Source organism: Heteronotia binoei, unplaced genomic scaffold (genome assembly GCF_032191835.1).
Source record: "Heteronotia binoei isolate CCM8104 ecotype False Entrance Well unplaced genomic scaffold, APGP_CSIRO_Hbin_v1 ptg000154l, whole genome shotgun sequence".
Taxonomy (NCBI): Eukaryota; Metazoa; Chordata; class Lepidosauria; order Squamata; family Gekkonidae; genus Heteronotia; species Heteronotia binoei.
The window spans coordinates 793131-815262 of NW_026799997.1; the positions used below are offsets into that span (position 1 = coordinate 793131).

At 38.6% G+C, this 22132-nt stretch overlaps 1 protein-coding gene across 10 annotated transcripts in view; it reads left to right on the top strand.

Annotated features, from left to right (window-relative positions):
- LOC132590533 (PHD finger protein 14-like) overlaps window positions 1–22132 on the top strand; it is a 169335-nt gene that overhangs the window by 26795 nt on the left and 120408 nt on the right. For 9 of the 10 annotated variants that reach the window (XR_009556700.1, XM_060263452.1, XM_060263459.1 and 6 more), the window contains exons 5-13: window positions 92–251; window positions 8562–8673; window positions 9748–9885; window positions 10465–10611; window positions 11583–11853; window positions 12596–12702; window positions 14874–14969; window positions 16855–16958; window positions 18637–18768. Coding sequence is in view for 9 of the 10 variants with exons in the window: in XM_060263452.1 (XP_060119435.1) it covers window positions 92–251; window positions 8562–8673; window positions 9748–9885; window positions 10465–10611; window positions 11583–11853; window positions 12596–12702; window positions 14874–14969; window positions 16855–16958; window positions 18637–18768 (1267 nt within the window). In the remaining variant the exon portion in view is untranslated. Of the gene's footprint in view, window positions 1–91; window positions 252–8561; window positions 8674–9747; window positions 9886–10464; window positions 10612–11582; window positions 11854–12595; window positions 12703–14873; window positions 14970–16854; window positions 16963–18636; window positions 18769–22132 lie in introns of all 10 variants that reach the window. The other variant, XM_060263456.1, reaches the window with a different exon arrangement.

Sequence of the window (22132 nt, forward strand, 5' to 3'; positions counted from 1 at the left end):
CTATCGCTTTCCCTACATCCTCTGGTTCCTATAATTAAATCTCTTGGCATAACCTTCAATTTTGATTAGTGTGAATTTCTTGCATTCCTAGGTTGTTATGGTGTTGATGGTGAAAGTGATTCTATTATGAGCTCTGCTTCAGAAAACTCCACTGAGCCATGGTTCTGTGATGCTTGTAAATGTGGTGTATCTCCAAGCTGCGAACTCTGTCCCAACCAAGATGGAATCTTCAAGGAGACAGATGCTGGCAGGTTAGTTTAAATGAAATACTAGTGTGATAGTCAATCGTTCCAATCTTGTATACTCTCCACTGAGCCCTTCTGAAGAATCAGATGTAACTTCTCTTACCTCTGAGGAGCAGCTGAGAAAAAAACAAGCAAGAAACCATAAGCACTTCCAAGTCAGAACTTTCTTAGGGTAACTACAGCTTAGCATATTGATCCACAGCAATACAGTTGCAGCTACCAGTAGGTTTTTGAACAGTTACAAATACTAGATACAAATTGGGGGCTTGCAAGGAATCTGGAGAGGAGTAGTTTGAGCCCCCTGTCCTCCCCTTGGTTTCTCCCCTCCAGTGTTCTCTTTCAGAACCTAGAGCAGTCTGTTCTCCCATCCCCCTTTCTTAGCTGATCTTCATACTCTATCCATTGCAGAGTATATTTAGGCCTAATCAAGCGAATGCATATTGTGTGTGTGAGTTTAGGGTGTGTGTAGTTAATTTACAGGGTAATTTCTTTTGCACTGCTGGGGAAGCCACTCAAATAGGTAGAGACTTGTCTCTTACCTGTAGGCAGTGTTCACTCTAAGCTGAGTTAGTGTTCGCTGGCTCAGTTTTTTTAGCCTCTGGCTCACGCGTTTTTGTCTTAGTTCAGGAAAAATAACCCCAGAGCAAGCTAATTTATGCATTAACTTACAACTTTTAATGCCAGTAGCTCACAAAGTAGGATTTTTGCTAACAAGATTCCACAGCTTAGAGGGAGCATTGTCTGTGGCTGCCTCTTTTACACAGTTTTTGTCATCTAGACACTGGGTAGCTTATTTTCTATTAGATATATAGATGTTTTAATGCATTGGAAAAAAAAATCTGAAAATGACAGTAGTGAAGCACTAATTGGAACATCACAAAGTAATGAACATGCATTTGTGTTTGGCAGAACTAGGGTTGCCAGCTGCCTGGAGAACAGAGGCTTAGTGTTATGCCATGAAAAGTTTTAATTGCCCATTTCCACACAAAGTATTTATATAAAGGACATGACATTTTTCTCCAGATCTGTTAGCAGCCCTAGGCACAAATGGCAATCTGTTTTGTTACCTGATAGATTTATAGCACTATTTTGATAACAGTCCATTGACTTCAATGGATTTAGAAGAATAAAGTAGCGATGTTTAGGACTGTACTGTTAGTACTGTTATCCAAGTGGCATCTCAGATTCTCCATCTTGCTACAACCAGCAGTCTGGGTGGCTTTTCCATCATGTCCAGGAAGAGTTTTCTCTCTTCCCCTTTTAATTTTTTACTGAACTTCTAGTCTAAAGAACAGTATTGGAGAAATGGAAATATTATTCACTACTTTGTAGAACAAAGCAGTAGTCAAGCTTGCACCTTTAAGACCAACTAAGTTTTATTCAGAATGTAAACTTTCATGTGCTCTAAGCAGACTTCATCAGACAAAAATGGAATGGCAAGCAGTCCTAAATATAGAGAAAGAGGGCAGTGAGTTAGTATGTAGAGTAATGGAAATGTTTTTAGCAGATTAAAAGAATCACAAATTGGGGTCTGTGTTTGCTAGTTGGTGTTGTTAACTGGCCTGAAACAACAATGGAGGGTGATAAAAAGCAGATTGATGTCATAGGTGTAAAGTGCCATAAATATGAGTTTGTTGTTAGTTCTGGGTTTAAATAGAGGGCATTAGTTTCTCAAGAGATTTAAACATCATTCTATTTTGCCATTAGAAAAAAAGAATATATTAAAACATAGTGGAAGATGGGTTAGTAGATGTAATGAGATAAACAGCCAGTATCCCTTATGTGAGTATGTCAATACAAAACCCCCCAGTATTCTGATACACTGTTTTAAAAGAGAAATACATTCTAGTTTGCCATTAGAAAAAAGGGGTACATTAAAATATAGTGGAAGATGGGTTAGTATATGTAATGAAATAAACAGCCAATATCCCTTATTTGAGTATGTCAGTACAAAAAAACCATTATTCTGATGCACTATTCTAAAAGCGAAATACATTGGAATACTGTAGATGTATAGCTATACCCAGTGAGAGTTGATATAGCATATGTAATGAGATAAAAACCAATATCCCCGTTCAGTCTTTGGGGAGGTATTTGTTCCAAGTTTCATAATAATTTGTAATTCAGCAATTTCTCTTTCCATTCTGTTCTTGAAGTTCCTTTGCAGTAAAACAGCTAACTTTGAGGTCACCCATTGAATTTTCAGGAAGGTTAAAGTGTTCTCCCATAGGTTTCTCAGTTCTGTAATTCCTGATGTCAGATTTGTGTCCATTTATCCTTCACCATAGGGCTTGTCCTGTTCGCCCGAAGTAGAGAACTGAAGGGCATTGTTGGCATTTAATGGCATATATAATGTTGGAAGATGAACAAGTGAATGAGCCTGAGATGGTGTACTTAATGCTGTTAGGTCCAGTGACTGTGTTGTCCGGGTGTATGTGGCAGCAAAGTTGGCACTTGGATTTATTGCAAGCTCTGGTACTGGTGTTCATGCTCAGTTGAGATGTTGTATTCTTATGGGTGAGGAGTTGTTTGAGATCTGTAATAAAAGGTATTACAGCATATTTACTTTTGGATTGTTATTTTTTTGCAATAACTATAAGAGGCTTAAGTTCCTTGTCCCAATCACATAGTCTGAATCATTAAAATATGCATTTTTGACACAGCGCATTTTCATGGGATTCTATCAACCCAGTTTAGAGTTGCATATTTGAAAAAGTCAATGTGTGAATGTCATGCCCCATATCATAACATTCCACCATTCTGCAGTCTGTGACCCTGTATACTTGGTTTCAAGGCACAGGAGCATATTCAGGGTTACCACTTTTGGGAAAGTCAAGGAAAGTCAGGGAAATGGAAATTGGTCAAGGAAAGTCAGGGAAATTGTGGTTAAAATATGTTCAAACCGTGGATTTTTGACCTGCTGCTGCAAGAGCATGATCTGTTCTTGTGGCAACCGAAATAAAGAAGTAGCAGAATACAAGCAAAACTTAATGATGCCCTTTCCCAGCCCCAACTTTTTCTCAATTCCACCACCCCAACCAGCCTAGTGTGTTTGTCAAGCTCTGTCCCTGCACGATTTCCATGGTCTGCCTGTAGCATTTGCAAAGCAAGGCTATTTTAAACATTTACCAATATACAAACTTTAAAAATCTAATTGTTTTCATCGCCACCTGCTAGTACTTGTTCCTGCTAGAATTTACAGAGTACCAGCTTTCTCACCCTCTTTCCTGACTTCTCCCATGGATAAAGGTTGCAAATGAGGATTGTCTGCTTCTTTAGATTGCAGAAACTCCATCTCCTTTCTTGCTGCTGATGTGCTCATTGGAAAGTTCCTACTTGTTAGCATTCAGAGTTTTCTTGAATTGAAGTTTGTATCTTGGTGTAATTTTTGGTGCAATTGCAAAACATGTTGCTGCAGTTAATGTTGAAAAAAGCTGATATTAAATCTCTTACTTTGACAAATATTTTTGCAGTTGAGATTTGTGTAGTTGAAGAGTGGAACATTTCGTTAAGCCTTGCATTAATGCAACACGACTTATTCATTTTTTAACTTGTGTTTATATTTGAATGGTGGTCAGGGAAATTGACAAATGTTGGTCAGGAATATTCAGGGGAAGTCAGGGGAATGAAAATAAAATTTTAGTGGCAACCCTGATATTTCTGGGCCAGGTATTAAACAAGCATTCCCACCACACTATTTTCAAGCATAGTCAGTTCCATTATTCAGGTTGTTAGCACATTACCCTTCAGGTTGTTAGCACATTACCCCTGAAACTCCTCAGGACTTTCACGTGGTAGTGACTGAATATAGTTCCATTTGCCATTTTGTGTTCAGAGTATCCTGAATATATTAAAACAGGAGTCCCTGGAATCCTAAGCCTTTCATGAGTTGGTTGTATTTATGGCTTAGATTTGCCATTTTGTATTTGGCACTATTAGAAAAGTCTCTTATTGAGATCTTACTGGCATTTTAAATCACAGCCAGTAGACTGTAATTTAACTGTTTGCATTCAAAATAATAGCACTCCAATTGTAAGAATCCTACCATCAATCGCTTATGCAACTGTCAATGTTTTGTTCTGAACAAAAAGTCAGTGTAAGAAAACAATCTGTTTTGTAAATTCTCAGGGCTTCATAAAATTGTATTAGTGGGGTGTATATTTTAAAAAATCAATTTAACCTATATCCCCATAAAAACACCTTTATCCATGTGGAAGCATTTACAGCTTTGTTTATTAATAGAGACTTTATATAATATTGACATGGAATTCTACAATGTGCTATCAATCTTATTGTGAGTTTAGGATGTAGAAGTAAATCCTATGTACAAGATTACATAGCTTTCCTTTGTAATTTAAAATTATTTAGATGTTACATTGAGTCAGTTAAATTCTCTTTGTATGAAAAATGATTCATCTGATCTTTCTGTATGAGAAAGGAATAGATAATGAAATGGTTAATTCAAAGCGAGTCTTATTCTGCACACATTACAGCACAATCTTAAATAGTTATACCCATCTGTGTGCATACATATGTTATATCCCAAGCCCACTTGCGGGGAAATGGGTTAGAAATCGAAGATTTAAATAAATTAGTCAATTCAGGTAAATGGACGTAAAGGTAAAAAAGGTAGTCCCTTGCGCAAGCACCAAGTCATTACTGACCCATGGGGTGATGTCACATCACAATGTTTTCTTGGCAGGCCTATTGTTATGGGGTGGTTTGCCATTGCCCCAGTCATTTGCACTTTATCCCCAGCAAGCTGGGTACTCATTTTATCTACCTCAGAAGGATGGAAGGCTGAGTCAGCCTGGAGCTGGCTACCTGAATCCAGCTTCCTCCGGGATCAAACTAAGGTTGTGAGCAGAGCTTGGACTGCAGTACTGCAGCTTACCACTCTGCGCCATGAGGCTACAATGGTCTTAAAACAGGGGTGGCCAACAGTAGCTCCCCAGATGTTTTTTGCCTTCAACTCCCATCAGCCCCAGCCATTGGCCAGGCTGGCTGGGGCTGATGGGAGTTGTAGGCAAAAAACATCTGGAGAGCTACCATTGACCACTCCTGTCTTAGAAGGTTGTTACTCTGTTTAGGGTTTGTTTGTGTGTGTAGTGAAACCCTTTTCTTTTGCTAGATAGCAGAAATCAGCTCAAAATAAGGCCATTGTCTAGCTTTTAGCTTGGTTTTTCCTCCCCATCCCGGACATCTGTCATCTTTGCTTCAAGCAAAATGGATGAGAAAGTAACAAGAAAGATTATTCTTCTTTGATTACCCAATTTGTCTTAATTACAAGGTTCTCAAACATGTGCAGCTAAACAAATGAGCAGGAAAACATTTAGGCTTTGGTATTAAAAGCAGCTGAAGCTGCTTCAGCTGTGAACTTGACTGACTTCTGAGTATTTTAATAAAAATTCAGGATGGAGTTAGCACATAGGTGGCTAAGGAAATGAGACACTTGTGTGCCAATCATACTGAAATGGCAGTTTAAATCTGTAATACTACAGTACTTGTGTGACATGTACTAAAACATTTTGAGAAGGTCAGTAGGAAGCAAGCAGCCAGCTGTTGGGTTTATCATAGATAAACTCCTACAGAGTGCAGCAGCATTTAATACACCAGTGGAGCATGAAAAAACTGTGCAAATTAAATTGAGAAGCAGCTGCTTGTTGAAGATGTGTATCTTTATATTGAACTGTGCTGGGTGCAATGGGGGAGGATGTATTAAAAGTTACTATCAAACATCTCCAGCCAAAACCTTGGCTGCTTAAAAGAAAATACAGAAGATAATGTGAAGATGGGTAACTTCCCCCTCTACTCCCCTGTTTCTTTGGCAAAATTATTCTTTGTGCCACATATTGATGTCATTTCAGAAGAAAGGAAATGCTTCTAGATTTCCAGAACCATGAATAATCTCTGCTAAGGTTATGGACCTGATTTGTTGATCTTTTATATGTGTTCTGGATTCATGAGTGAATTGTCCGATCTTTTAATATTTGTTGCCTAAAACAGAATTTCAAAATGTTAACTGAAATGTGATACTTCAAATGACAAGGAGATATGTAGGTAGGTGGGTGTATAATGTATACAAGCATATGTATAAATATGTGAGTATGTGTCGAAGAAAGAATAAGACCGTAGTTTTAGCTCCTCAGTAACATACAAATAAGGAATTATAAAAATAGAAGTAGGTATGCACATGCTATTCTCACCTGTGGAATGGCCTTTCTCTTAAAGTTCACCTAGCCTCTTCTCTCTTTTAGGTGCAAGGCCAAAACATTTCTTTTAATCTAAACTTTTACGTAAAGCAGGGTTTCCCAAACTCCCCGCCCCCCCATGGCCCAGTTATTTTTACTCTTCTTCATGGCCTACTAAAATTCAGGGGTAGAGCCAGGAGACTTTGGAGGTGGAGCCGAAAGACAGGAAAGCCTGTCTCTTTCTTCTATAGAGGTCTCCAAGGAAAATGGAGCTCAGGCTTTGCAGCCTGCGTCAGTATTCAAGCCTAGCTTTTCTCTGCACAACAGAGAGACGGGAAAGGAAAGAAGCAGAGCAGAGCTCATGCTTTGCTGGGAGCGGGGCTAGTTTTGGCTTTTCTTGTGACCCGGTATTGAGTCTTCCATGGCCCGGTACCGGGTCATGACCCTGCAAATGGGAAACGCTGACCTAAAGGGTTCAGTCTTTTCAATTTTCTGATCTGAGGAATGTTTCAAAAGGATAGTTCCATGCTGTTTCTGGCCTTTTTTTTTTTTTTTAAGCTCATTCGTTCTGAGAGCCGGTTTGGTGTAGTGGTTAAGTGTGCAGACTCTTATCTGGGAGAACCGGTTTGGTGTAGTGGTTAAGTGTGCGGACTCTTATCTGGGAGAACCGGGTTTGATTCCCCACTCCTCCACTTGCACCTGCTAGCATGGCCTTGGGTCAGCCATAGCTCTGGCAGAGGTTGTCCTTGAAAGGGCAGCTGCTGTGAGAGCCCTCTCCAGCCCCACCCACCTCACAGGGTGACTGTTGTGGGGGAGGAAGGTAAAGGAGATTGTGAGCCGCTCTGAGACTCTTCGGAGTGGAGGGCGGGATATCAATATCATCATCTTCTACGCCATTTTTATGATTTTACCATATATTACTTTGTGATCTGCCTTGAAGGTTTCTTGAGAGGCAGCATATAAAATTCCCAAATAAATAAAAATGAGAACAGAATATATGCAATTAGCTCAATGTAGGCTTTTTATGAAGTATCACACTTAACAGCAGTACACCCTGATCCAAAGTAGCATGCACCAAACAGCTGAATCTGCCAAGTGGCCATTGTACAGAGGAGAAAGAATTGCCAGGGGAGGGGGTGTGTGGACAGGGCAGGATCCTAATTCCAAACAGCTAATCAGTGGATTAGTAACCTTTTTGAAAGGTATCTTAGCTTTCGGATAGTGAGTATCTATTTTCACACACTATTCCACATTCAGAAGCATGGTTTTGTTTACAGAGCATCCTGTATTTGGTCAATGTAGCCCTGTTCAGGAGTTCTTGAGCTCTTTAGCTACATTTGTATTAATTTTTGTTTGTAATAGATTGCCATAATAAATATTTAGGCTTTCTTCTTAAAAGAACTTTTTGCTCCTCAAGAACATATTTGTTGGTTGTGTATATTATTTATTCTGCAGTATTTGTATCCTGCTGTCCCTGTGTCCAGGCTCAGAGAAGGTAATTCTAAAGGGAGAGGGGGAGAAAGTGAATAGAGGGGAGGCCAATCAAAGATGGAGCCCATTGCTGTCCTCAACCATAGGTCTGGTGCAACAACTCTGTTTTACAGGACCTACAGAATTGCACAGGGCCCGGATCTCAGCTGGAAGAGTGTTCCACCAGGCTGGAGTCACGGCCAAAAAGACCCTGGCTCTGGTTGAGGACAGCCAGACATTCCTTTGCTGCTCTATACAGAATTAAACCATAGTTCAGTACTGTCTACCCTCATTGGCAGCATTTTCCAGAATATTTCTGTGTTTTCCCCATCACCAAGTGCTTGAGAACCTTATAACTAGAGATGTCAAAGATTGAACCTGAGACTTTTTGAAGGTGCTCAGCCATTGCTTCTTTGGGTGTCTTGGGCCATCTTTATTTCAAAAATTGTGGATTTTAATATTAATACAAAAAATATAAAGTGACTTTTGCATTACTTGATCACTCTGTTCTTGTCCATCCTTAGTTTTAAGAAGCGTGTGTGATAATTCTGGCTGAAAGGTTATTGTTCTTTTTAAAATAGGAGAACAGTATTCCTCTGATCTGTATCCTTGTTTTGCTGCAGATACAGTAAAGCAATTTCCTTTTTTCTTATAGGTGGGTCCACATTGTTTGTGCCCTCTATGTTCCAGGAGTAGCATTTGGAGATATTGACAAACTGCGACCTGTGACACTTACAGAAATGAACTATTCCAAGTATGGAGCAAAGGTAAAGTTAAATGTTAAGTTATGTATTGTAGGCAAACTTCATTGCTGCTTGGTTTTTGTGTTTCCTTTAGCATTCTTTGTCACTGAAGACTCAGCATTTTATGAAGTTAGGAACACCATGCATTTTTTTCCATACACCTTTGTTGGATGGACTGTGAAACCATAAAAATTGTTGAACATGCCTAAGGCATCCTTACTTGTGTTCAGAGCTAATGCCCAGTGTTGAAAGCTGCTACAAAGTCTTGATTAAATATAAGGCAGTTCAACTAATTATGTGTGGTGAAAGGTTTAAAAGCCGATTTGAGACGTACTTTAGAATATTTTTAATCTTAGTTTTCTCCCACAATGGGGTCTCAGAGAGGCTTTCAAAATGAAATACTGATAAAAAATAGATTTAAAACCCATCCCCAACTTCTAGCAGGTAATGAGCCACAATGATGTCCCGTGTTAGTGATGGTTCTGCCAGGATGGCTGCTCTTAGACTATAAATTGCCTGCAAAATAGGTGGGGCAAATGCTTGACCAGCTGTTACTCAGCTGACTTCAACATCCCCAGTTCCCTGCCTCTCTGCATCTCTGGCCCATGGCCAGGCTTTACTACCTGCAAAAATATTTGAAACATCTGAATTGAGTCAATTCTTGAGGACTTGCCTCTGCCTCTTGACAACAGTTTTCCTACACTTGTCTCCATTTGATACATTTTTCACATTTGATTTCCTCTATGATACTTTTCACTTTTAAGTTGAACTTGAATCTTCATGTGGCGTATCAGATTTCCTAAAATAATGTTTTTAAAACCAGCAGTTTGAACATGTAGTCTTTCCTCTATCTGTGGCCTTCTTGTGTATTATAAAAACCAAGACTAACTTTTCTGTAGCATTTTTACTATAAAAACTATTGTTAAATATAGGAAATAGCTGTAGTTTTCCTATTATTTCTTGCTTGTCTCTTCAGTTGTAAACTGCTTAGTGAAATTCTTTTTTTCTTTTAAGAAAGTATCTATTATAGGTTTTATACATAAGCAATGTTCAGACTTAGTCTCCTTTTTGTAATAACTGACTTTTGATCTGCGGCAGGAATGCAGTTTCTGTGAAGATCCACGTTTTGCCAGAACTGGTGTTTGCATTAGTTGTGATGCTGGAATGTGCAGAGCTTATTTTCATGTGACTTGTGCTCAGAAAGAAGGCTTGTTATCTGAAGCTGCTGCAGAGGAGGTGAGATTTCATTATAAAAAGACTAGCAGATGATCTCCAGCACAGAAATCTTAGTTGATGTATGTTACCTTACCACTAAAATCCACTTAGATGGGCTGTAGTGATTATTAGTTTTATAAGAAGTCAAAACGGTAACACTAATCCTGAAGTATCTGAAGAAGTGTGCATGCACACAAAAGCTTATACCCAGAATAAAACTTTGTTGATCTTAGAAGTACTACTAGTCTCAAACATTGTTCCAGTAAAACTAATGTATCTCTTAGGTGTAGATTAATTTTATTCATTAAAGTTTTACCAATTTAGAAAAACCTAAATCAATACCACAGTGCTTCCTGTTTTTCAATACATGTTTCTACAACTCCACACACCCCATCCAAAAATAAACATGCTCATGTTAGCCCCGCAACCTGACAATCAACTTTTATGGGGTTGGAAGGAACTGTTGTGGGTACGGATATGGCAGTAAGGGAAAAATCCACTCAGATTGCTGGATCCAAGTAATTACCGTTTCTGTTTCTGACTGTCTGAAACTGTTTTCTTTGACAAACTTTCCTGTGTTCCATTTTTCTTCTAAAATAGGATATTGCAGATCCTTTTTTTGCTTATTGTAAGCAGCATGCAGACAGGATGGATAGAAAATGGAAGCGCAAGAACTACTTGGCTTTACAATCATATTGCAAAATGTCTTTGCAAGAGAGAGAAAAACAGCTCTCTCCAGAAGCTCAGGTACTGTACCAATGTCAATATTGTATTTACATTTAATACAGTATGCAAAACCAAGCTGGTGGAATGGCTATGGTTGGAAATAAAGCCAGGATTGTTCTCAAAACACTGCAGGCTATTTATTTTCTTGTACACAATTTAGCCTAACATGAATTCTCTGTCCCTGTTACTAACATTTACATTTACTCTCCCAGCTGCACAGTCTGCTCCACAGCTTTTACAATTTCCCCATTAAAATAAACCCAACTTCCTAAATCCCAGACCTTTGTTGTTGTTAGAGGTTGTTTTGATCTGTTTTCCACTGCCAGTTCCAAGACTATCAGTGTTCTGTGCTACCCCGTGTCCTGCTGCTATTGTCAATCTTGTCTATTTCTCTCTGAGCTCACTCAGAAAGCTGGGGAAAGCTTTTTGCTCTGGGAAATAAATAATTGCTAACATTCATTCTTTGCGAATGCTGTGAATTTTTTAAGTTTCTGTAGTATTTGAAGAAGTGTGCGTGCACACAAACGCTTATACCCAGAATTAAACATTGTTACTCTTAAAGGTGCCATTAGACTCAAACTTTGTTCCATACTTTTCACTGGGATAGAGCAGATAGCTACCTGTGATTTTCTTGAATTTTTAAATATATTAATTTTGTTTCTGAACTTATAATAATTTGTTCGTGCTTTACATTTTCTGATCACAGAGAGTTAAGTATAAAGGTAGCCTTCTGCTCACTGTACAAGTCCTTTCACAAGCAGATGTCATTCTGTAAATTGGAAGGCATGTTTGTTTCAAACATGGAATTTCATGGTCACTGTCTAATTGTTCTAAGTCACTTTGCATATGTTTATTTTATGCTATAAAGATCAGGTTTGCCTCCTCCTACTACATAAGTGTGTACATATTAGAAATGCAGATGAGGTTTGTTAGCAAAAGTATTCTGGATTCCTCTTATTGTTAGGTTTGTGTGTTTTTATTATTAATTGTAGGCACGGATTAATACCAGACTGCAACAATATCGTGCCAAGGCAGAACTAGCACGTACCACAAGGCCTCAGGCATGGGTTCCAAGGGAGAAACTGCCGCGACCACTCACCAGCAGTGCTTCAGCAATTCGCAAACTGATGCGCAAAGCTGAATTAATGGGAATCAGTACAGACATCTTTCCAGTGGATACTTCAGATACTAGTTCCAGTGTGGATGGAAGAAGAAAACACAAACAGCCAGCTCTGACAGCTGATTTTGTGAATTATTATCTTGGTAAGGGTACAAAAATGTTTTCCCCACATTTAGATAATGGATAATCCTCTAAACTGTTTTTTTTTAAATGTAGATAAATGTTGTTCAATGACACCTGTGTGTGTACACATGTATGAGCTTGCCCATTTTCTTTATCTGTGTTTGTGTGTGTGTATCAGAGAATTGTCCCCTAGTTCTAAAGCAAAAAATTTGCCACTGAGTCACTTGTGCATTGCTTAAGGAGAGAATGTTAAGTTTAAAAACATTTTTTGAAGCCTTTGATAATTGAAGAATGGACATATTTTTAAAGTACTAGTTTCTGCAACCCTTGCTTTGTGATCAGGGACAAGAGCAGCACTGCACAAACCTGTAGTAATTTTATTAAGAGTTGCTCTTCCTTGCCTGTGTGTGTGTATATATATAATCTTCAAGGAATAATCTCTGCTTATTAATATGAACCTTAACCTTCACTATTTGACTAAAGTAGGAGTCAAGTGCACCTTTAAGACCAACAAAGTTTTATTCAGAACGTAAGCTTTTGCATGCAGGCATTCTTCTTCAGATGAGGGGAGTCAAATAAATACATTTTAATATACATTTTATTTTGCCCAAAGTTAACTAAAGCAGACTGTGATAGTTATGTGTATGCAGCTGAGAATACAAAAATGTGTTCCTGTACTCTTGTTATTGCCCATACTAATTCCAGCTTTTTTAACTTGACATACATAAACTGTAACTACTATAACCATAACTTTTATTTCAGAGAGAAACATGCGCATGATCCAGATCCAAGAGAACATGGCTGAACAAAAGAAGATTAAAGATAAGCTGGAGAATGAGCAAGAAAAGCTTCATGTGGAATACAACAAGGTAAAAAAATACAAGATGTAAATTGTATGTTTTGCTTAATAAATTTTTTTAAAGATACTTTTACTTCTTACTGTTTTTACAACCTAAGTCATAAGCAGCAAACTGTCATCCCGTGGAAGGAGAACCTAAAAGTTAGTTATTGTGTAATTTAGCTAGAATTGCCAAAAATATTTGCCACACACAAGGTGGTTTGTTTATCTTTGTCGCTGAGTAGCCAGGATGATTTTGCTTCTGGAGAAAGAGAGTTCTGATTAAATAATGGGGAGGTCTGTTCTGAGAATTTAGGACAATCAAAAAAGATGTGGTCAACAGAGTCAATCTGGGTATGGATTTCCACTGCATCTTCCTAGCGTCACTGCTTAAGGTAGGACATTCAGGTGCACTATCATAAAAGCCCTTCTATACTTTGGAATAATTAACCCAGATAATTTGGCATTTTTGTTGGAGGGAGAATGCCAACCGAGAAGGATGAACATGTTTTGCAGGCTCTGATCAGTGTGCTCTCATAATTGAAGTCCCTAAGACGGGGGTGTCAAACATGTGACCTGGGGGACCAAATCAGGCCCCTGGAGGGCTCCTATCAGGCCCTCGAACAACTGGCTCTTGTCTGCTTCCTTCTATATTGCAGCTTGCTTTGCAAGGCTTGCTCAATCCCACAGGAGCTAAAGAGCAAAACCTCAGTTTCTCCATTGATTGAGGCTCCTTCCCCTCCTGGTCCCCTGGCGAAGGAGGGGAAGAGCCAGAGCTTCCTTTAGCCAGTTCCCTGGATCTCATGGGAGAAATGCAAAGAAAGCACCTTTAAGACTGAGTGATAATGCGTTAAGCATGTTTTAAGTTTTTTTAAAAAAAAATCTTTAATTTTGTTTGTTTGTGTCCTGTATAACGTTTATATATATCTCTACTATGTAATCTTAAATAGATACATACATGGCCTGACCCGACAAGGTCTTATTTATGTCAGATTTGGCCCTCATAACGAATGAGTTCGACACCCCTGCCTTTTAAGATGTCTTCTAGTGAGCTGGGTAGATTTTTGACTATTTAGTCTTTCCATCGCATTTACAATCCAGTAGTCTATCCCAGTCACTTATGTGGTGGTCCGACTTTATTAGTCCAAGGAAGCTTGATTCCAGATTTGATTTTAATATCTAAATTTCAGGTTAAACATTCTTTCCCAGGCCTTTACTTCAAAGAACATCTGCCCAACTTTGGCTTTCAGAGTTATTCCAGAAACACACTGAGGAACTCCTAAGGTATTGTGCAGGAAACTTAGTAGTGAATAAAACACTTTTTATGGAACTGAAGTGTAATGACATCCAGAATTATTGACACATCTCCTTCCCAAACTTTGTTAAATTTTAAATTTTGATCATGACCGCAGAAAGGAATTTGATCATTCCAGTAAGGAATGAATCTGTTGCAATTTAATCTCCTATGGACCTTTTCCCATCTGACATCAGTGCCTGAGCCTTGCCCTCATCACACTTGCTGCTGGTTTGTGCATCTGCATATTCAGTTTGTTACCTGGACAACTGACTTGAGAAGAGCTGTTAGCATAAAGTAAAAATCCCTCTCTTATTTTATTTTTGGAAAGCAGCTGATTCTCTAGTGATCATTGATATCATAGTGATTGCTCTAGGATGAATAGAAGAGGTTACTGTGAAGAGCCAAACGCTGCAGATTGTATTGTTCCCATTTGCTTTCAAAAAGACACAAGAGCATGAAGGTGACCCTTGATGTTGGGATTGTCAGAAATGATGATACAATTCCCAGTTAAACTTACAAATAATAACATGGTTTTATATTTGCTTTTGTCTGGTACCAAGTGTGCAGGTGTGTAGCTCTGATATGTTGATTCTTAGCATAGAAATATTTGGCACAGCTTTACAGATAGAAATAACAGAGTGGAACTGTTGTGATGTTTCTTGACTGCTATTATAGCCTTACTGTCAGACAAAGTACTTCTGGTTCTCTCTTACTAACCAGATGGATGCCTGTGTCTTCTTTCTGGTGTTATGGAATGGCTGATTAACTTTACTGATTTCTGTTGCATTGACATGAATGAGCAATTTCTTTATTTAATTATCTATTTGATAAAAGGTACTGTAAGTAAAGGATGCCTCCTCCTGGATAAAACAGCTAAATAAACTCAATGATGTTTTCTTTTTCAGCTGTGTGAATCCTTAGAAGAACTTCAGAATATGAATGCAAAACTGCGAAATGAAGGGCAAGGAATGTGGGCTGTGCTTGGTAGAATTATTGGGCAGGTTGTTTTTTTTCCTTCCATTCTTTCTGCTTTCCCCCCTTTCTTATGTCTTGCTGGGCATATTCCTAAGAATAGCCTTTTCTGTTTGTCACTTTTTGTGCTGAAATGATATATTTGATAAAGTCCTGGCCTTAACTCTGTAGATAATGATTTCTGATTGAAATATATCTAGAGCTCTGCATGCTACCTACTGGGAACCTGTAGCGTAATTTTGTTTTTGTATTAGCTATCTTGTTTGCAAAATTCTTTCATTTGCTGTAACTGATTGACCTGTCATTTGTGATGAAGCTGAGCCTGAAGCACAAGTTAATCTAGCTGTATTCCTCCCTATTCCCCCCCCCCCCCCATTCTCACACACACACACTCGTAGCTTTCAAACAGCAGGTTTTATTGGAGGGGGGTATATTGTTTTCTTGTGGCTCCTTTTCCTGAATTTATTCATGGCTAAAACTATGCATCATTGCTGTAATTATAAATTAGCTATGCAAATGAAATGTTTTCTGTTTTGGGAAACAATGAGGGTCTAGGGCTTTTTCTTGATAGCGTTAATGACCATTTTGTCGATTGTGACAGGTGGATGCCGCAGCCTACTAATTATCGTACCACTTGAGTTTTAAAGAGTGAGAAGATTGTAAATCAGGGGAATCAAATATTTTTATTGGGCCATATTTTCACTCATGTTTAGAGAGGGCCTGGATCGATTTTCCCAGTTTGATACTTGTTCCACCCCCATCTCCCAAACTGTGGAACCTGTGTGTTCCAATAAGTCACTGGCTGTGTCTGAAACACTGATAAATTTCACTGGCCTTTCATTTCATTGTACTTCTCATCACCACTTTAACAAAAAGAGGCTTTATTCAGCACAGTTAACAGATTTCTCAAGAATGTGAATGCATTTTGTCACTCCCGATGTAAAGGACCTTCTGGCTTTTGTGTACATTCCGTAGTTAGCCTTTTAAAATTATTAAAAGTGAAATGCTTTCAAGAAGCTGGACCTTAGGCCAGCTCTAGCTGCATAAGTGTTCTTTTGGTTTTGTGTTAACTGTTGGATTCAAAATGTCTGCAGGAGTGTTTTTCTGCTCAAGTGTGCAGGGATGTTTAATCCAAGCAGGTTTATAAAACTATTATATATGCATGAAAATCTGTCTTGATGAATAGGCGTTTGCTACTAGTACTTTCCTGCCTTTTAAAAAAGATGAATTTTACAATTCACGAATGTGTTTGTTGGTGCAATCATTTAATAATAATAAAAAGTAGCAGTTTCATTTGCACAGCTTGCATGACACTTTTTTCCAGTTGGTTGAACAGATGCAGGCCCACAGGGCCACTGAGAAATGACTTTGATAGATGGTTGCTGTCTGTGAAGCTAGCACACTGCAGATTAGTAGAAACCCAAAGAGAATCTCTCCTGCTTTGTGGAGAGTTTGGTCCAATAAGATAATTTTTCTAATTAACCTATGGAGCACCACTGTAGCAGGGATGCTGAGGAAAATAAACTGCTTCAGTATTCTTTTGTGAAGTGTAGTGGATTTTTCTTTTTTCTTTTTCGTTTTAACCTTCTAAACCAGCTTGTCCTTGTCTGTCTCTGTTAAAGCTTCCTCTGTTAAAGGGGGAAAAGTTTAAAAGCCAGGGTTTTTTATCTCTCTTTGCTGTTTTCCCCCCCATTCAAAATATGGGAATGCAGTCTCATTTTTCATAAGACTAGCTTAGTGACAATACATATAGTGTAGTCATTTTTGCAACCTGACTAAGCAGGTTTCTCTCATAATTTTTAGCATATTGTGCGTAGCCAAATTTCAGTGGCTGCTGTGTGACAAACAATGGAGGATGTTACGGTACATCTCTCTCACACGCGAATTATTCTTGTATTTCTTCAAAACCAATAGAAATTGAATATCCCAGCAATTTTGCGGGCACCCAAAGAGAGAAAGCCCAGTAAAAAAGAAGGTGGAACCCAGAAGACTACAACCCTTCCAGCAGTCCTTTATAGGCAAGTAGCAGGAATATGTTGCAATATCTTTTGGTTGTAAATAGAATAAGATGTCTGTGTAAACGGAAACATTTATTTTGAGTAACTGAAACTGATTTTTATGTTTTCAAAAGGAGAGACTCCATTTATGTTTGTTTGTCCCAGGAGTCTCTGGGGCCTCTGATCTGCACACAGTATCATGCAGTCTAATTAAGTCTGTAGCACCTCCTAGCCTCCATTTCAAGATAGCTTCAAACTGTCAACATGCCCTGAAATGTCTTTTCCCCCCTCTGTCTCCCTTTTTCTTTTAACATAGTGGCCAGGCTGATGAAGGGTTCTGGAAAATCCAAAGCTTGTGCTTTACTGCTTTGTCATATTTTGGTTGATCCTAATAAAATGTATTGCACTGCGGCTGCTTTGGATATTTTCCATGAATTGAACTACATATAGTTTTAGAATATAAATGGATCACCTTTTGTATTTATTTCTAGATACAATTGCAGTGTGTTGTCTCACAGTTTTTTAAATTTAAATACACACACATATAGTTATAATGTAAGGATAAGAGTATCAATACTAGGTTTTCTTCATTGGCAGCAATTCCCTTCTATATACTGTGTTGGAATCTTTTTTATGATTGGAAGGCCTCCACAATATAAGTTTTGGACTTAATATGGTTCAGGAGAAAGCTGAGCACAACAACTGTGGACCTGTGCTTTGTACATTGGGAGTTATTTTATAAAATATTTAATATTTTAAGTTTAATATTCCTTTTCCAGTGTGAAGTTCAGTATGTTATTGATGTTAATTACATGTGTTTGTTACTTTGCCTTTTCTTTTCACCATTTATCTTTATGTCACTTAGAACCCCAACACATTTTTTAAAATATAAGAAATTATTTGGCATATTTTATGCCATCATTGTGTCTCCAACAGTAGCTTTCCAGATATTCCTGGGAAGCTCTCAAACAAAGTGTGGGTAATGATGGGCATTTCCTATTATTCTAGCATTTGATAATCAGAAATGTACTGCTTGCAGACATGGAGGTTCCACTTAACTATGATAACTAATAGCCACTGATGTACCTGTCTTTCATGGTTTTGACTGATTGTTTTCAAAAAGCTATCTAAGCTTGTGGCCTCCACCACATCTAATGGTAATGAATCCCTTGTATTAATTCTGCATGGTATAAGAAATACCTCATTTTAAAAATAATACCTGATTGCTTAAGTCCAAGACCAAAGATGATTTCCATCACCACTGTTCTTCTTTTGTTTGCTTGGATTTTTAAGCTGTGACTTGAAATGATCATTTACTATCTCATTAATTGAAAATAATAATAGAATTGATCATGGTGCACCTCTTGCAATATGGAGAGAGTTTACTAATTGAATTGCATTTATCCTCACAGCATAGTAAGTGAGTGCTATTATTTTTATAGAGGAGGGCCGGAAAATGAATTCTTCAGAGCTGTTAAGAGTTAAATTAAGGTCTCTCACATGTCAGGCCGGCACTTTTTCTGCAGGACTAAACTGACCTCATTGGGAATTTAAAGAATATGCTCGAAGCAAATCAGTGTATCAAAAGTTACAAACAGCCATCAGACATGTAGAGGAAATATTAACCTTGTAAACGTTGAGATAATTCAGTAAAGTATGTGCATTGTCTCAAATGAAACTTTTCTCCTGCATTTCCAAGTTGTGGAATTTGCAAGAAGAACCATGATCAACATCTCCTTTTGCTGTGTGATACTTGTAAACTGCATTATCATCTTGGATGTCTGGATCCGCCACTTTCAAGGATGCCAAGGAAGACCAAAAACAGTTACTGGTAAGAATATTGTAAATGCATTTTACCACAATGCATTTTTTAAAAACAAACTTAAAACTACAATTTAGAGGATCAATTTCGTTCAGGCTTTTTTTTGCTTCCCAACTTTTTTATTCTGTGCCTTGTAAGTGTTGAGTCCTTTTGATGTTTCTTCGTAATTGAGCCAACTGTTAAGTTTTCTCTCTCTCTCTCTCTCTGGGTAGAGAAAGTGTGTAGAAGCCATGGAAAAAACACATGGGGGAGGAGGACTAAAATTTTGGGAAAAATCGAAATATAGTCAATACTTGACTGTTAAAAACTAATTTTACTGCTTTAATGACATAACATGCATCATTTATACTATACAGCATATAATATTGCAATATTTACAGAATTTAAAAGTTATAAATACCTTAGTTTTCTACAAGCAAAATTATACCCTGTACTTTAGAGAAAACTGCAAGCTGATACACCCTAATCTATTTTTAGCACATGAACCTTTATTCCAGGTAGATGCTGTCTTGCAGCTGCTGGTCAGAGAGCTCAGTTCTCAATGAAACTTTCAGAATTTTCCTCTGAGGCTTTGGTGCAGTCCCCCCACCACCCAAACTTTTTCTGATTATTTTTACCCCTTCCAGCAAGATAGAGCAATATAATCTCTTGTTGCCCGGTCTGTTGGTATGTGTTGCAGTGGTTTGTGGGAGGGATGAAAAGGTCAACCACTAGGGAAGATCCAAGCAGGCAGCCGTGTTGGTCTGAAGCAGTTGAACAAAGCAAGAGTCAAGTTGCACCTTTAAGACCAATCAATTTTTATTTAGAACGTAAGCTTTCGTGTGCTCTTAAGCAGTGGTTTAGAATGTAAAATGAGCATGCTACTCAGATCAAAGGTTTGCTCAATTTGTTAATTTTACTATTCTGTCATTGTACCATTTTACATGCTAAACCACTGCCTACCAGATAATTTTACTTCGCTGTCATTGGTTCTTAAATCTGTACCATTTTGCATTCTGGGCCACTGCCTACCAGCTGTGTATGGTTCTGCTCAGCTTTGTATGGCTTTGCTCACTGTGCCGGATTCCTCGTCTGATGAAGTGCTTAAGAGCACACAAAAGCTTATATTCTAAATAAAAATTGGTTGGTCTTAAAGGTGCAACTTGACTCCCATTAGGAAAGAGTCAGGTCAGAATGTCAGCAGAAGGCCTTAAGTGTCAAGGTGTTTCCTTGCCATAAGCACTTCTATGTTGGTTCAGATTCTGTAATACTGGACTATTGTGCTTGTAGATGAAGATGGCTTGCTAATCATGACAGTTTCTTACCTTGAAGTATGTAGTACACTTGGGTATTCAAGGTTGTAGTCTCGGAGGCTATTGCTTGGCGGTGGCTGGTTGTAACTGGAATGGAAAGGGGGGGGAAGGGGTGCTGCTTCATAGGTAGAAAAAAGGCACTTTTTACTCAAATGAAATAATGGTCTGAACCAACCCATATAGTTGATTGTCTGTACTTAATTCTTCAGTTCTATCAAGATTAAGTCTTGCCTGAAACAGCTTTGTTAAATGAATAAAGCTTTCTGTGATTAAATAAACATAGAGCTCATCATTAATGAAAACTGTGCAGTACTTGACATATAACTTAACCTTGACATTAAGAAGCAGTAAAACTTCTGTATCCACCCCTCATGAATATTAGATACCCTTCTAGTGCAGAAATGTATTGTGTATTTAAGAATGGTGTATATTTACAATACTTTGCCTTTAAAGCATTTCACTCATTCTAAAAGAAAATATTCCATAGGCGTTTTTTTTTTTTTTAGTTCTGTGTTAATCCTTTCATCCACCAAAATGTGCTATTGGAGCAAACCCACTGACACTACTGAATTAATATTTCTCTCAATCTTCTCTAGTTCTCAGATGTTTTGAAGGATTTAATAAATTTTGGCATAACTCAACATTTTAGATTGGAGAGTGTTTGGCAACTTTAGGAGTGAATATTTGTGTGTACGTACATACAGAGAGAAAGAGAGACTAGGGCTGTGCATTCAGCATAAACTGAATGGAAAAAATACCTGGAAAATACCTTACTGGTATTTTTTGTATGTTATTTAAACCAAATACAGATCAGAGAATATGATCGGCTACTGTTGTAGCTGAGCCTGAATAAAGCAGATTCTTTTTTCCAGCTTTTAATCAGTTATATTGAGCTGTACCAAATGGCTGGTGGGCTTCCTTTGCAGCTTGGTTTAAACCTGCAGCCCAGAACTAGCTGGGGCAGCAGGAGCTGAGAGCTCTGTGCTGCCTCTGAACTCCAAGATGAAGAAGAAGAAGACTGCAGATTTATACGCCACCTTTCTTTCTGAATCAGAGACTCAGAGTGGCTTACAATCTCCTTTATCTTCTCCTCCCACAACAGACACCTTGTGAAGTGGGTGGGACAGAGAGCTGTCCCAGCAGCTGCCCTTTCAAGGACAACTCCAATAGCTATTGCTAACCCAAGGCCATTCCAGCAGCTGTCCCAGAGCCAGTCCCAGCTGAGGCAGTGCAGAACTCTCAGCCTCTGCCGTCCCAGTTGATCCCCTCTTGCCTTCCTGCTGCTTGCAGATCCTAGGGCCAGCTTCTCTTGCAGCACAGTTTAATAGATCTGAACAGAAAAATACCAAGGCTTGGGTGGGTTGCACTCCCCTAAGAGAGACCCAGAAATGGAATCTGGGTTATTTTATACAGATGAAGAATCAAGGCTGTGGCAGGACTACTTCAGTTGTCGGTATCTTCAATTATAATTTATACAAGTGGGAACCCGCATCTCACTTCCCCCTTTCCCATTGTTTCTTCTTTCCTGAAAGCCCCATAGCTTTTCCCCTCTTCCTGCCTTTTCCCCAGGTTAGCCAACCTCCAGGGGGGGCTGGAGATCTCCTGGAATCACAACAGATCTTCCAGCTACAGAGATCAGTTTCCCATAGGGTTGCCAGCTCAATGTTGGGAGATTCCTGGAGATTTGAAGCTGGAGCCTTCGGAATGCAAGATTTGGGAAGTAATCTCAGCAGGGTATAACGTCATAGATTTCACCCTTCAAAGCAGCGATTTTCTTCAGGGGAACTGACTGTCATCTGGACGGCAGTTGTAATTCCATGAGATCTCCAGTTCCACCAAGAGATTGGCAACTATAGTTCCCCTGGAGAAAATGGTTGCTTTGGAGGGTGGAGTCTCTGGCATTATGCACCTCTGAGGTCAGTCTCCTCCTCAGGCTCCCTCCCCCCAAATTTCTAGGGATTTCCTAAACTCCTTCACTCTGCTTGGTAATCACCACATCCTCTTCTTCATTCTCTCCTTCTCAGTCACTCTCCAACCTTCCTGTCTTCAGTTATATTAATTATTTATTTACTTCATTTATA